At 40.0% G+C, this 13,642-nt stretch overlaps 1 protein-coding gene across 4 annotated transcripts in view; it reads right to left on the reverse strand.

The window, feature by feature from the left end:
• The window catches only part of rcan3 (regulator of calcineurin 3), a 42,442-nt gene that overhangs the window by 4,280 nt on the left and 24,520 nt on the right, over window positions 1-13,642 (reverse strand). For all 4 annotated transcript variants that reach the window (XM_044374966.1, XM_044374968.1, XM_044374967.1 and 1 more), the window contains 2 exons: window positions 4,920-5,093; window positions 3,308-3,479 (listed from right to left, as the gene is read on the reverse strand). In XM_044374966.1, the coding sequence (XP_044230901.1) occupies window positions 3,308-3,479; window positions 4,920-5,093 (346 nt within the window). The remainder of the gene's footprint in view (window positions 1-3,307; window positions 3,480-4,919; window positions 5,094-13,642) is intronic.

Consider the following 13,642-nt stretch of genomic DNA (forward strand, 5'->3'; position numbering starts at 1 on the left):
TCAAGGCAGGACATTTCTAGTAGTGGAGTATTTTTACACTGTGGTATTGCTAGTTTTACAGAAGTAAAGGATCTGAACGTCAAATAATATGACTACACGATTTATTATTTACTATTGCAATGTATTATATGTTAAGGGTATTTTTACAGCACAAAACAATCTACTGTTGACTTGTTTGAGATCAGTTCAGCACTGAGGTGGAAGGAAGGACAAAGCGAAAACAAAAGACTTTCCTTGGAATAGTCCTGCCATTTGTCCAGATGCCAAACTCAGCTGACTCAGATTGAAAACATACGTAAACTCGCTAGATTGTATCACAGTTTCCATGGAGATGAGATCAGACAGCTGGCAGACAGGACGAAATTGGTCTGGTAGCTTTTCACTGTGGTGCCAAACAGAAAGATGGACAGAGAATAAGAGTCCTGCTGTTACCGCAGGGAGTTGACAGAGGGAGTCAGCGCGCCGTGCTGCAGCCGAGCGCTAATCTGATTTTAGATGCCAGGATGTGAGGCAAAGGACAGAGCCGTTTCCTGATGCCTCGTGTTGCTATGGTAACAGTAGAATGTGTCAAAAGTGGTCCTTAGGGCTGGACAACGTGTGTGTGTGTGTGTGTGTGTGTTTGTGAGTATGTGGAAAGTGTAATCATGTTTTTGTTGATTCTAAAAAAAGATAAAACAGTACAAATAAATACAGAAGTTATGTTTTCCACTTCATCAGCATGAGCATACCCACATTCACATGCACATACAGTACACAAACATGGAAAGACGTTGTGGACACGGCGCACCTTTTCATGTGTGTGTTAGATGACATTTTATAAAAAGGTTGCTGCAATCTGAAATCTTGTCGACAAGGCAGACAGTGGCGACATTATTTCTGAGCTGAAAAGCTGCCAGGGGAGGAAGGAGGCTGCTGAGAAAGATTTTAAAACCCCTCTGAATCTAACTGTGCTGTGCTGAGCTGCCTACACGTTTCATGTACTTGCTGAAATTGTGATAGGATGGGAACTGAAAAAAGGACTATTTTTGGTATAGTGAAACTGAAATGGAGCTATGGCTAAAAGTTCAGTCAGGAAGACTCTCTTCGCATGTGTAAGCCTGTAGTTTTATTTCTCATACCCTCATGCATCGTTGCATCTCTCACGCACTCATAATTTCCTTTGCTGTCGACTGAGCTATCACCTGTTCACATCAGCTGGTCACATCTATCCAATAGCACGGCGACACACATCCGCTGTCGGCTTATCATGGTGTGGCTGTCTTTTTAAATAGGTTTGTCTCCCTCTCTCTGCCGTAGTGCTTTCATGCAGCTGTTATACGCAGCCCACCACATCCCTGTCACCTCCAGTCTTTCGCAGATTCATCAGTTCATCAACCTCATCAGCCTTTATCAGTCTCAGCGGAAGTCATCAGCCATCACTACCACCAGTGTCTGGACTCCATGGGGGGATTTATCTTGCTGCTGCTCAGGACTGATGTCCCTCGATTACATAAATCTCCCCGTAGAGTCTAATCGCCAAAGACTTTTGACAAGACTGATTATCAATATCATCTGTACAATAGACAATTATCTTTACTTCATTCACTTATCTCCTCTGATTGAACTATATTAATGATTATATCAGTTTATGGTGTTGTGTTTATTTGAATTTACTATTTCATTGCCTTCTTCATAGGAATTGAGAGTCTGTCCCAAAACCCACACGTGCAGTATTTGCAAGTAGTCAAGTGCCTTCTTGTGTGATGTCACGTAACTGATGTTTAGTAACTGCCAACAGTTGCTAAATGCTTGTTAAGACAGCGAACGTATGGAGGTTTATCAGCGTTCACTGGGACAGGCTGGATTAATGCAAATACCATGTAAGTAGCCTAAGTACAGCTTAGCCAAGCTGCTGGTTTTACTTAATTTCCACGTGATGAACAAATAAGTAGGATCAACCATACATTATTACAGTTACAATTAGATGAGATCAGGAGGTGAATTAGTAATACAGTTATGAATACATATAAAAGTTATCACTAGGATCCTTCGTTACTGTTGATTACTCTGCGAAATTCTAAGTAAGTTCCTAACAGTTCCTTGATTTCAGACAGAGGTAGACAAAAGCAGACTTCTCATTTCTAGCCCACAACTGGCAATTTTGTCAGCTAAAATGACAACTGTCACTGGCAGATATCATCAGCTATACAGCTTTATAGAATAGCTAGCTCTAATTATGCTAACATTAGCTCCATGAGTTGGTTGAAAATGCATCTCCAGCTGACTTTTTCATGTTTCAGACATATTTTAAAATGACAATTTTGTAAAAGGGGTATTAAATATTCCCTTTGATGGCTACGTACATGACGTTGTGCTAGGCTTGAAATCAGTGTCCCTGACATGTAACACAAGCACACAGTTTAATCCATTCCTTACACCTTTTCTTTTGTGGTTTTTGGTTTTGGAAAGGCCAAAACAAAAAGACTCTCTAAATTTGGAGGATTGCTCCGACCACATTGACATAAGCTTCAGCATTTTCAGAAATCGAAAGATTGACAGGCTTGCCGTGCCTAGTTACAGTTGCTTAGATACGATTGTACAATTGCCTTTCAGGGCGGGGTTTAGCAAACAGGCCATTTACATTTTGCGAATTCATAAAAAAAAAAAAAAAAAAAACCCCAGACACATATTGGCATTGATGCGTATTTCCTTAGAGATGTCGGGATGCAGCAAGTAGAGGTTATATATGGAGCTAAAATTATAGCAATATTATTTTAAAACGTGTGTGGATATTTGAGCACCCTTGATATTGACAGATAGTGGCCAGGATGATTTAGGATGATTTTTCTTCTTTTTTTGCTGCCTGACCATGCCCACAGGCACAGTGTCACTGCAGCAGGAAATTCAATGTAGGCAACCATTTCACACAGAAAGATTTTAAAATGTCAGTCAATTCATAATGACATTATAAAAAGGTACATCATAGCAGTCTTATATAACAATGCATCTGTGATCAAGCAAATTAGATCTGTTCCTGCCTCACAGACAAAAGCCTGCAGGAAAAGTCAAGAATAAAACAGTGGTGATTCAACAATGTCCACCCCAATTCCTTTGTCCTAATTGCTTCCTAGACACATAACCTTTTCAATAACATCCCACTGAGGAGCGTGAAATGACTTCCTGTTTGTATGAGGACGAACGGCTCAAATAGAGACTTTATAATTAGATTTTTTTATATCTTCATTATACACTGTTTCCACAGTGTGCTCATTGTGTGCATGTATGAGTGTAATGTACAAGCTTGTTGAACCTGTAATTGAGTACTGACCAGGTCCAAGCTTGGCTACTGCACACAGCAAGTCGTAGTTGATGACAGGTGTAGCATCTTCGCTCTGGCTCCAGCCCACGGGTGGTGAGGCAGGCGGTGAAATCAGAAACTGTTTGACGGGCTGAGGAGGGGCCAGGTATGACTTGTCGATGTTCTCGTCGCCGTTCTGGACCTGTCGGAGGGAAGATGACAAAATGATAACCTCCTGTCTCCATCACTCAGGACCAAGCACCGGACCTGGGGCAACATAGCTGCCCCCTTCCCTTGCACTGATCTGTGATGTTTAAATCACCAATCAAAACTCACCTTTTCAGATCTGCTTTTAATTTGTTATTAATGTGTGTTAAATGTTTTTAGTGTGTTTTCTATACTATATGTTTTTAGTGTATGATATATGCTTTTAGTCGTTTTTCTATGATTATTTTAACTGTAAAAGTGTCTTTGAGTACCCTGAAAAGTGCTCTATAAATAAAATGTATTATTATTATTGTAGCACTTTAAAGAAGAGATGAAAGAGATAGAAAGAGGGTGAGACTGTTTGATTCCTCTCAGAGAATTATTCATGCTGATATACTTGCCAAAGTTTCTCTTTCACTTTATTACATGTGATTCGGATTCTTAAGCACATTAGTTTTGCAGTCACAGCTTCAGTCTTTTAGTCTCAAATTGCATGCTCTGTCCCATGAGGGGATTTTGGCATTTTGATAGCTGCCAATTGCCACAATTACAATACCTACATGTGGCATCTGTCTGAGCTGTAAAATCCTTAATCCTCTTATATCAAAGTACTGAGAGGTACAGCAGGGGTCATGACTGGTGTTATATTTGTGATAAAAGCATCAATTAGAATTTGACTCATGATCTCCCAAGGAGCTGAATTTTATGATTTGCAGGCCAAATGACATTTAGGCTAATATAAAAATGGCTATATTTTTCTTTAATCTCGGTTATATATACCATTTGTTATGACATCATTTTGATGACTACATTTCAGTGGGTAGTTAGGACCTCCTACACATTTTTAATATGTAAACAACTGGAAGTCAAACTTCAATCAAACTTTTAATTGAAATTACTGGACTCCTTTTCATCCCCAAATGACAAAATCCACACTCACTCTCTTATTCTTGTGGAAGTGAAATAATATACAGTACCAGTCAAAGTTAGGACACACTTTTTCATTCAAGAGAATGGGAAAGTGTGTCCAAACTTTTGACTGGTACTGTACATATTTTCATAATAAATGCATCACGGTGCTGAAGATATAAACTCTTCTTATTTATCAGCGTTTGCACTGGAAAGACTTTACTTTTTCTGTTCCTTTCTTCCCCGCAGGCAACGTACACACACACACATAAACACACAGCTACTGTTTTCATGAGTTCAATCACATGACTGATGGGTTTTGACAGGAGGGTTGGTGGGTTGAGGAGGCGGTCAGGTGTGGCGTAGAAAGCATCACTATAAAAGAGTTTTCTGTTACTGTTCTGCAAGTGTATTTGTGTGTGAGTGTACGTTAGACTGTATAGCGCACTATAGCATAACTTTCCATGTAAATAAACAATGTTCCTCCTTACATAGTCCATATGAAAGAACCTTAACTGACACTTACTTGGGCAAAGTAGAGCTTGAGCTTCTTTCCGTTGAACTCGGACTCATGCAGCTCGATGCGAGCGCGGGCAGCAGCTTCTGGGGTGCTGAAGTTGATCCGGATTCTCCGGAAGCTTTTGAACATCTGGAAAGTCGTCTGTTCATCGTAGATCCTAAACAATGCCTCGAACCTCTCCTGTAGAGGGAAAAAAAAAAAAAACATATACAGTATATACATATATAAATACAATGTGTGCAAATGTGATGAGGTGCATTTCACGTTGTTGTTCAGCACTTTCTTGACGTGTGCGTTGACATTCTAGATATATATCTACAAAGCACAAAGGTGACATCTTCTAATGTCTCGCCCCCAAGATGTTTATTCACAATGATATACAATAGAAAAAAGCAGCAAATCCCCACATTTAAAAAGCTGGAACCAGCAAAATTGGCTTTTTTTCCTTGATAACTTATCTAAACTATTCATTGTTATTGATTAATTGTCTGTTTATCATCTAATCATTTAACCAACTAATTGTTTCAGCAGTGGCTACACAGAGGAGTGGTTACCTTCCTATAAAATGTCCCCTGGAGCAGCTCAGTCAACGCCATCTTCTATTTGTTTATTTATTATGTACAGTAATTGTGAAATTGTATTAATTGTTCTCAAAGAATAATTTGTGTAAACGTCCGACACAAACTATGCCATCTAAGCATTATTTTCCACTATTTATTGAGGAGAAGAGACATTTCCAGGGTTTGAGTTATTCAGCAACACCTCTGTCTGAGGAGCAGACGTGACTCTAACTGTGCTGCCCCCATTTCATTTGCTATTGAGTTAATTGGGAAATTAGATTTCCACCTTCCTGTCATTATCCTGCAATCTTCTCTGATGCTGCCTGTCTCTCACTCTTCTGTTCTCGCTCCATGTCCCTGTTATTATTTTTTATATATATAATTCTCTCCTTTCTCTGATTACTTCCCCCTCCTCCTCGTTCACCGCACTTTGTCTTTACTCATATAATATGTTCCTGCACCCCCTATGTTTTTTACTCAGTCCTCTCCATGGGCACCAAATTGGCCTCCTCAGCTGTGAACTCAATCAAGCAGCTCAGTAGGAGGGCTAAAGGAAAAAGGAAAAAGGCCGCTGGGAGAGTTGGTTTCTGAGTAATCAGTAGCACTATTCTTTGTCACCTAGCCGACCATCATCCGTGACGATGAAACAAGAGTCTTCTTTCCAAGAATCAAGATGGATGGCGGACTGAATGTGCCATTCTGATGAGAGGAGATTGTCATGAATGGGACGACTTGATTCAGACTGCTTTGAGTTTCGCAGGCCCTTCCCAAGGGTGCAGGGCTCATTGACAAGGTGACGCACAATGATTGAACTGTCAACATGCCCTTTTAAGAACTTCACTGAACCAAAAGAAAACGTTTGAGGCCAAATGTGCGACGTCCAATTACGAGAGTCCATATGTGTGCAGGCGGCGGCATCGATATCAGTATGACTATGGCATCAGCCTGTGGTCGTATGACTGCATGGCAGTTGTCTAAATATATTCTTTTCACTTCCAGGCAGTGGGAGACAGAAGACTGAAATACTCCCACAGCGCTTCCCTTGTTGAGCTGACACAGCACCTCTCACCAGGATGGAAGGGGTGCCTGTTACCTGAAGGAACACAGGCTGCATGTTGGCTGTGAGATCTGCCTCTGCACATTAGTGACAGCTTACTGATGGGAGACACCAGCTATCTGTAAACTCAGCACACAGAGATGAATACCGTAGTTCTGCCTACAGTGTGTGTCCTGTTAGTCCTGCGTCCTGGTGAATCCCTGCAAACCGTAGCACATATACTTCATAGTCTTATCTTTTTGACATGTTGAGATTCAAAATATCTTTATCATTTGACATCTGTGACAGAATTGAATACCGTACATCACAAAGAAATGCACTGCAAAGCTTTGGGTGTGCTTATCACATGGACTAAGGTAAATATCTTATCGTAATGTGAAGGTGAATATGGAAGGAAGCTGCTGGCTGAAATAAACAATTATTGTCATTATCTCTCAATAATCTGCCAGTTATTCTCCATTAAGCATTAATAGTTTGATCCACAAAATACCAACAGTCACCTCCCAAAGCCCCTCCCCCCAAAAAATATCCAATTTACTATAATGACAATAAAAAGCAGAAAATCATCACATTCGAGTAGCAGGAATAATCAACTATTTATGGTGTTTTTGCTTAGAATATGACTTTAAAGATGAATAGATTATCAAAATAGTTTGATTTTTCTGGACATATTCCTGGATTAAATGACTAATCATTTCACTCTGCTTCCCTTTATGTAATTTCAGGACATGAAAAGATAAGTACTACTGCGCAGCGAGCACTAAATGTATAAAAAGTCAATATGTTAGAATCTAGATGTATATTATTATACTGAGCATCATCTGCACTTTTTAACACCTAAAAATTACAAATTATTTCACAATTGACAAAGAAATAAAATCCACACAGATAACACTAGACATTTTATAATAATGAATCTAACTATCTCAATTCTGCAGGCCTTGATGAATCCCCCAGTTGTTATTATGAGACAGTGAATATGCTCTAAAATACAGCTTGTTCTCTGCATCTCTGCGGAGAAATCACACCATCACTCCGTCTGACACATGCAGAGCTGTTAATGATTCAGCAAGCTGTGAACCACAGTTATGCTGCAGTGTGGTGTACACTGTGCTAGGATAATTTGCATTTTTTAAAATAAGCAGATTAACAGTTTTACTCATAATCCTCCCATTCCCTTCTTGTTTTACTTCCCCTTCTTCTCCCCCGTGTGCGTGCATCTGGTCTTCTCTTGCTAAACGCTTCGGGGGTTGCTGGCTAAACTTGAGAGCTGACTTCACATCCAGGCTCAGTGATACCATTTTTAGTCAGGTTTCTAGTTCGCCATACAAGGTGCATTCTAAAAGGAGAGGCAAGGAAAAAGAGGTCGACTCAGGAATGTGTGAATATCTTTCTGCGTTTGGGGAGAATTACCAACTAACTTAGCAATTAGAACGCAACAGTCCCAAAAAAGCCAGAGGAGAGGGAAGAGGGTGAGTCACCACGATGAGGGCAGCCAAGTGTTAAGTGTGCTCATTTAAAATTGATTCTCTCAAGCCACAGACTACAGAACCAACTGCATAATAGTAGATAACCAAATACCTTCCTTCCTTTAATTGTGTATAAACAGCAGAAGAAGCAATGTATCAAAATAGTGAATCGAGGGTTCACTCCTCCTTATAGGGAATAAAAATCTGAATATCTCAGCCTAATAGGTTTTAACATAGATTTTGATCATTCTTTTTAACATCTGTCTCTTGTAAGTTCCAAAATTAATGGAAATAAAATAGAAAATCACGGAGGAGCCCTTTAATTACAGTCTTTTTTTTTATGGGTTTGTTTTTATCAGGTTTCCTAGTGTTTCATGCCCATGAAACCAGGACACATCCTGCAGCAAAATTGTTTATAAATGGCTTTCACATGGGCAAAGCTAGTTTTTATGTGACCCAACAAGGCATATTTTCTTATTTTTGTTCTTTCTAAAACAGTGTTGCTGTTTAAATGTGGATTTTTTGGCAACTGGGAGGCATCACAACAAGCTGTAAGCACGGCATCAACATCTTATCACCTTATAAAGTCGATATGGTGAACATGTTAGCAAACAGTTTGTACACATCCAACAGATCCCACCCGATGAATGCTAGTCCAATACTCACTCTGCTTTTAGCCCTGAGAGAAATTTCTGGCTGGGAAGCTGCTTAATACTCACTACGTTCACTGGCTAGTTGGTAACTGGTGTCTGCCGTTTGGTGCCGGCAGGTAGCGTATAGTAGAGCTGCATACATCAGAATTTTTTCACGGGAAACAGCTGCCTTTTAAGAAATTTTGGAAAGCTAAGAAATGCAGCTTCTATGTGGAAGCAGAGTATGAAACTGCCAAAACTGTCTGTGCATATTTCTTAATAATTTCTGAAATAAAATGATGTGTTCTAGCAGACATCAGAGGGTTATGTAACACCATTACTGTCAAACTACTACATTTAATTTGACCGCATTTTACAGTAATCAGCTATTGTTTGTTTGCAAACTCTCTTGATTTGGGTTTGATTGTAATTAGCTTGAGAACAACAACAAGGCACTTGTTTGCCCTGTCTGCACAGCCCACTTAAGCCCTTATTCAAACCGTGAATTTTCCATGAGCCTTAGCCAGCCACTATGACTCACATGTCATGAAACTCCATGTGTGATAACTGATAAGGTAGTCTTTCACATAAACACACACACACAAACATACACACACACATACACATACACACAGCGGGTACTTCCTTAACCTAAATTGATGTTTTGGCATGAAGAGAAATGTGGGAAAGCTCCAAGATCATGTTCCATAATAGCATGCGCTGTTTGTTTTTAACCCTGCACGCGGACTATGATACACCCACGGCGGATTGGTGTATAATAAGTGAGCGTGCTGATCACTAATTTATGTGGTCTCTATGAGCGGACATCCTGAGGGAATGAGAGGAGGAAGAGGAGGGGGAACGAGGAAGAGGAGAGGGGTGTTGAGTTACGCACGGCTGAAAAGTGGCCTACTCATCTGCCATCGCAATGTTCCCTGCAGTGACCCATTCCCTTTGTTCTCTATATGCGCCTGTGTGTGTGTGTGTGTGTGTGTGTGAGAGAGAAAGAGAGACTTAGCAAGTGAGTAAGCATGTGTGTGATGTAGACAATGTGTTCAGGATTCTTCGCTGTGTTTCCACAATTAGTTAGCTGTTATTTCTGTAGGTACCCACACGCGTACAGTACACACACACACACACATGCATGCAAAGAGGGCGTGTTGGCATGGTAAAATAATGTGACAAGTGGTACCATTAGTATCTAAGCACAACTAAAAGACGACTGTTCGTCTGCCGGCACAGATGGGCTGGTTTTAACCGCACAAAACACACGTGTACGCAGCTTGATGCAGCACCTGCTACTGTATTTGCAGTGAGTGAGAGCTGTAAGACAACAGGTGAGCGCAGGGTGAGAACAGCGTGTTCTTGTTTTTCATTCTCAATGAGGCAGATGACAACATCTATTGAAGAAGCGAAGAGTTATCTTACTGGCTAGGTTACAGAAAACAGATTTCCTCGAAGAACAAATAAGGAAATAACAAAAATTTGGAAAGCTAATGTGTTTCTCCTAACATCGCTGTCATGTTTCCCTCTCACATGAAGTAAAAGTCTGTGTTTTACTCACAGGTTTTGTTAATCTAGAAATCTAGATGATGTGTGTTTGTGTGAAGGAGGAGGTGTTAAGTCACAGTTCTCAAATAGCCAATGACATGCCTTGATTGAAACAGCAAGTGCTGTCATTGTTGACCACATGTTTCTCCATGTCACCTTTACGTAACAGACAGAGTGTACTTCAACAGGTTGAATTCCCTTCCTTTCCTGTCCCAGAATGTCTCTTTACCTTCAGCTCTGCTGTAACACGACTCACCGAGCAATCCGGGAAGATGGTAAAAGCATGAAGGAAAAGTTTAAAAAGTAATACAGAAGGAAATAAGGTCATGTTGTATGGAAATATGCTACAATTTAGGTTAACATTTTCAGACTTTACAGATTTTCTTCTGTTTCTTTTTAAGGAGCATATGTGAAAAAACCAAAACTGATCCCCAGTTTACAGTAAACAAAGTCCTCTTGATAGTTTGTTTTTCAGTTTTGCGCTTTAAATTGTATTTTCAATGTCAAATTTTCACCCAGTTTTTTTATTATGTAGTATGAATCCTTTCTATAATGTTTATATACATATATATATAGAAGGAAGTGAAATAAATCAGATTTTGAGTGCTAACATTCCTTTAGGTTACTGTCGTAGCAAAGCCCGTATGTCCAGGGGGGAAACAGGAAGGACAGGTGGACAAAGAAAACAAGATACATACAAGAGGCCCAACAAAGAGACTGAAAGCACAATAAAAAAAAAAAATCCAATGTGGAGCGATGTAACGTTTGCTAGTGAACCGCAGCCACTCCACTGGTGTCTGCGGGGCCATCCTTCAGCAGATTGCCTCTTGGGTAATGAGGCAGTTATGTTCCTGACGGTAATGGAAAGGCTGTCATCACGGTGGCAACAGGACATGACTGTGGGCATGACTCACATTCAGCAGCACAGCGCAGAGCCAGCTAGTGGTCCTAACACACAATCATCTGAACAAAAGATCAGTCAGCTTAGGGATGAGGCGCGGGTTTATTGGGTGATGTCAACGAGGTTTCGTCTGGGGCGAAGTCTGGTGGCACAACAATAAACAGCGGTGATTGACAGGAGAGTGCAGAGCTACCTGGGGACAGGAGGGGTAATAAAGCTGAGCAATGAAAATATATGTCCATGTATCATACCCTCCAGGTAATGAATAGGTCAAGTGGCGGAATTAGGTGTAACCCTGTGACAGACAAGTGTGACTTAAGTGTTTTCCTTATGTAAAGGCAGGATTATGTTTCTTCAATGTGTAGGGATCACTGACAATTAACAGAGCTGCAGGTCCATCCTGTTCTGTTAGCACGGTAAACACGAAGATGGATAAACATCCATTTGCACGCACAGAAACAGACTCCGACTACGATGGCAGTGAAACGTCTGCGCAAATACTAGATTATGAACGTATCCTCAGCAAACTGTGATGTTCAAAAAAAAAAAAAAGCTCCTGCATGCTGTCGACTTTCATTGTTGTCACTGTCAGCTCGTCGTGCGCTTGAAGAAGTTAAATAAGGTTCACATATTCAGCTGTTTGTTCTCTGTCATTGGTGAGAAGTCACATTGGCGAGGAGTCACACTGGCTGCGACACATCACCCCTTCCCATCATCCCTTTGAATGGCCATTTTCCTAAAACATGCACTAAACACACAGAGATAAGTACAAAAATCGCCCTAATTTTCATTTAAAAATGCTTACCATTACACTGCTGGGATTCAGTTTAACAGAGATAGAGCAGCATGTAGAGATCTAATATAGATTACTGCATAATAGGAAGTGAGAAATGCTGAACTGAAAAAAATATGTCCATTATTACATCAACGGCAAATTAATCTGCAACTATTTTGATAAGTGATTCATGATATTAGTCATTTTGTAAGCCACAATTTCCACATTTCCTTTCAATTTAAAGAAGTCAACATGTGCTCTTTCTGACATTTTATAGACAAAATGACTAATCAATTTATCAGGAAATCAGCAGATTAATCAATATTGAAAATGATTGCAGCCCTGATTAAGTCCTTACAACCATGTATTTCCTTTGTAGAAATCTGCAGTTATAGCATTTAAATTCACTGAGTCAGAGTGTCCTATTTTCATCTGGTTTTTCATTTAAGCTGGTACAGTATTTAAATAAGACTGGCTCTCCCATACCAAAGTCCACGACTGTAATCCATAAACTAGTTCAATTTTATGTTGAATTACACCATTTTGCATTTCGGATCAAAATGAAAAGATTACAAGAACCTAATTGGGACGTAAAGAAGGGTTATTCAGTGTTTTTTTTTTCCCCCTTTGGCAAATCACTCATCTTTCTCTGCGACACGTGCGTGGGTTTAGCACAGTCTAATCCAGACCCCTGTGCTTGAATGGGATTTGGGTGAAAACCAACAAACTAGGCCACGGAGCCTCGGGATGAGTCAAGGACAGTGCTAACTACTAAAAATAGATAGATCACGTTGGAATAATTAAGAAAATTCATATCTTAAGTGTGTGAACCATCATTTTTAATTACCGTCCTCCCTGAAGGGGCCAAACTGGAACCATTCTAATGAGGTCGAACGGGAGAGGCAGATTGTAAAGATAACAGACGGAGCTGGATGAAAAATCTCATACCTGCATGCCTGTCTGTTCCAGCACATTTTTGCTTATCACATTCCACATTTTTTTCCATGACTGTTCCATAAAACAGAGCCAACTTTCCATTGCAGTTATATCTGTGTGCAGCTACAACTATCGTTTGTGAGATGAAAATATGATGTTTAAAACAGGGCAGAGCCAAACTCCACTACGGACACTGTCTAAAGCGAAAAAACACACTCAAAATATGAAGATGTTTCCATTACGTTTGTCATGTTTTCAGCCTTGTTCTACAGCACAGACCCACATCCAACTGAGTTATTGTTACCGAGTGCCTAATTGTGTATTGCTTTAAAACACCTTCATCTTGAAAGGATTTGGGAAAACACGAGTGTCCTTTGTCAGCAAATTGCATTAAAAGACCAAAACTAACAAAATGTTAGTCCGTCTCTTACTACAGTACTGTCCAACTGTCCTACCCTGTCTGTGCCACTCTTAATAAAAATATAAATCTTTAAAAACAAGCTACAAATATGTGTTTCCATTAAAAAACACAACAACTCAGTACTTTCCTAAAACCTGGGCTCTGTGATTGTTAGCAAATGTTAGTCAAACAGGAGTAAATACTACATTTTTGGGGGGACTATCTTCAGCTGCGGATTAATAAACATTTGGTGCTCTGGTGAGAATTTACTGCAGCAAGATGGTGTGTGTGGGACTGACTGAAAATAAACAAGTGCCTGTCTTCATTATAATGAAGGAACATGTCACCCAGTGTGGCTCATTGATGTGTTTTCAACAGTTTTTGGATAACACTGGAGCTCTTCTTTGGCTACACAGACCGATCCATTGTTGTTTTTGGTCTTTTCAAG

This window comes from Thunnus albacares, chromosome 15, assembly GCF_914725855.1.
Source record: "Thunnus albacares chromosome 15, fThuAlb1.1, whole genome shotgun sequence".
NCBI lineage: Eukaryota > Metazoa > Chordata > Actinopteri > Scombriformes > Scombridae > Thunnus > Thunnus albacares.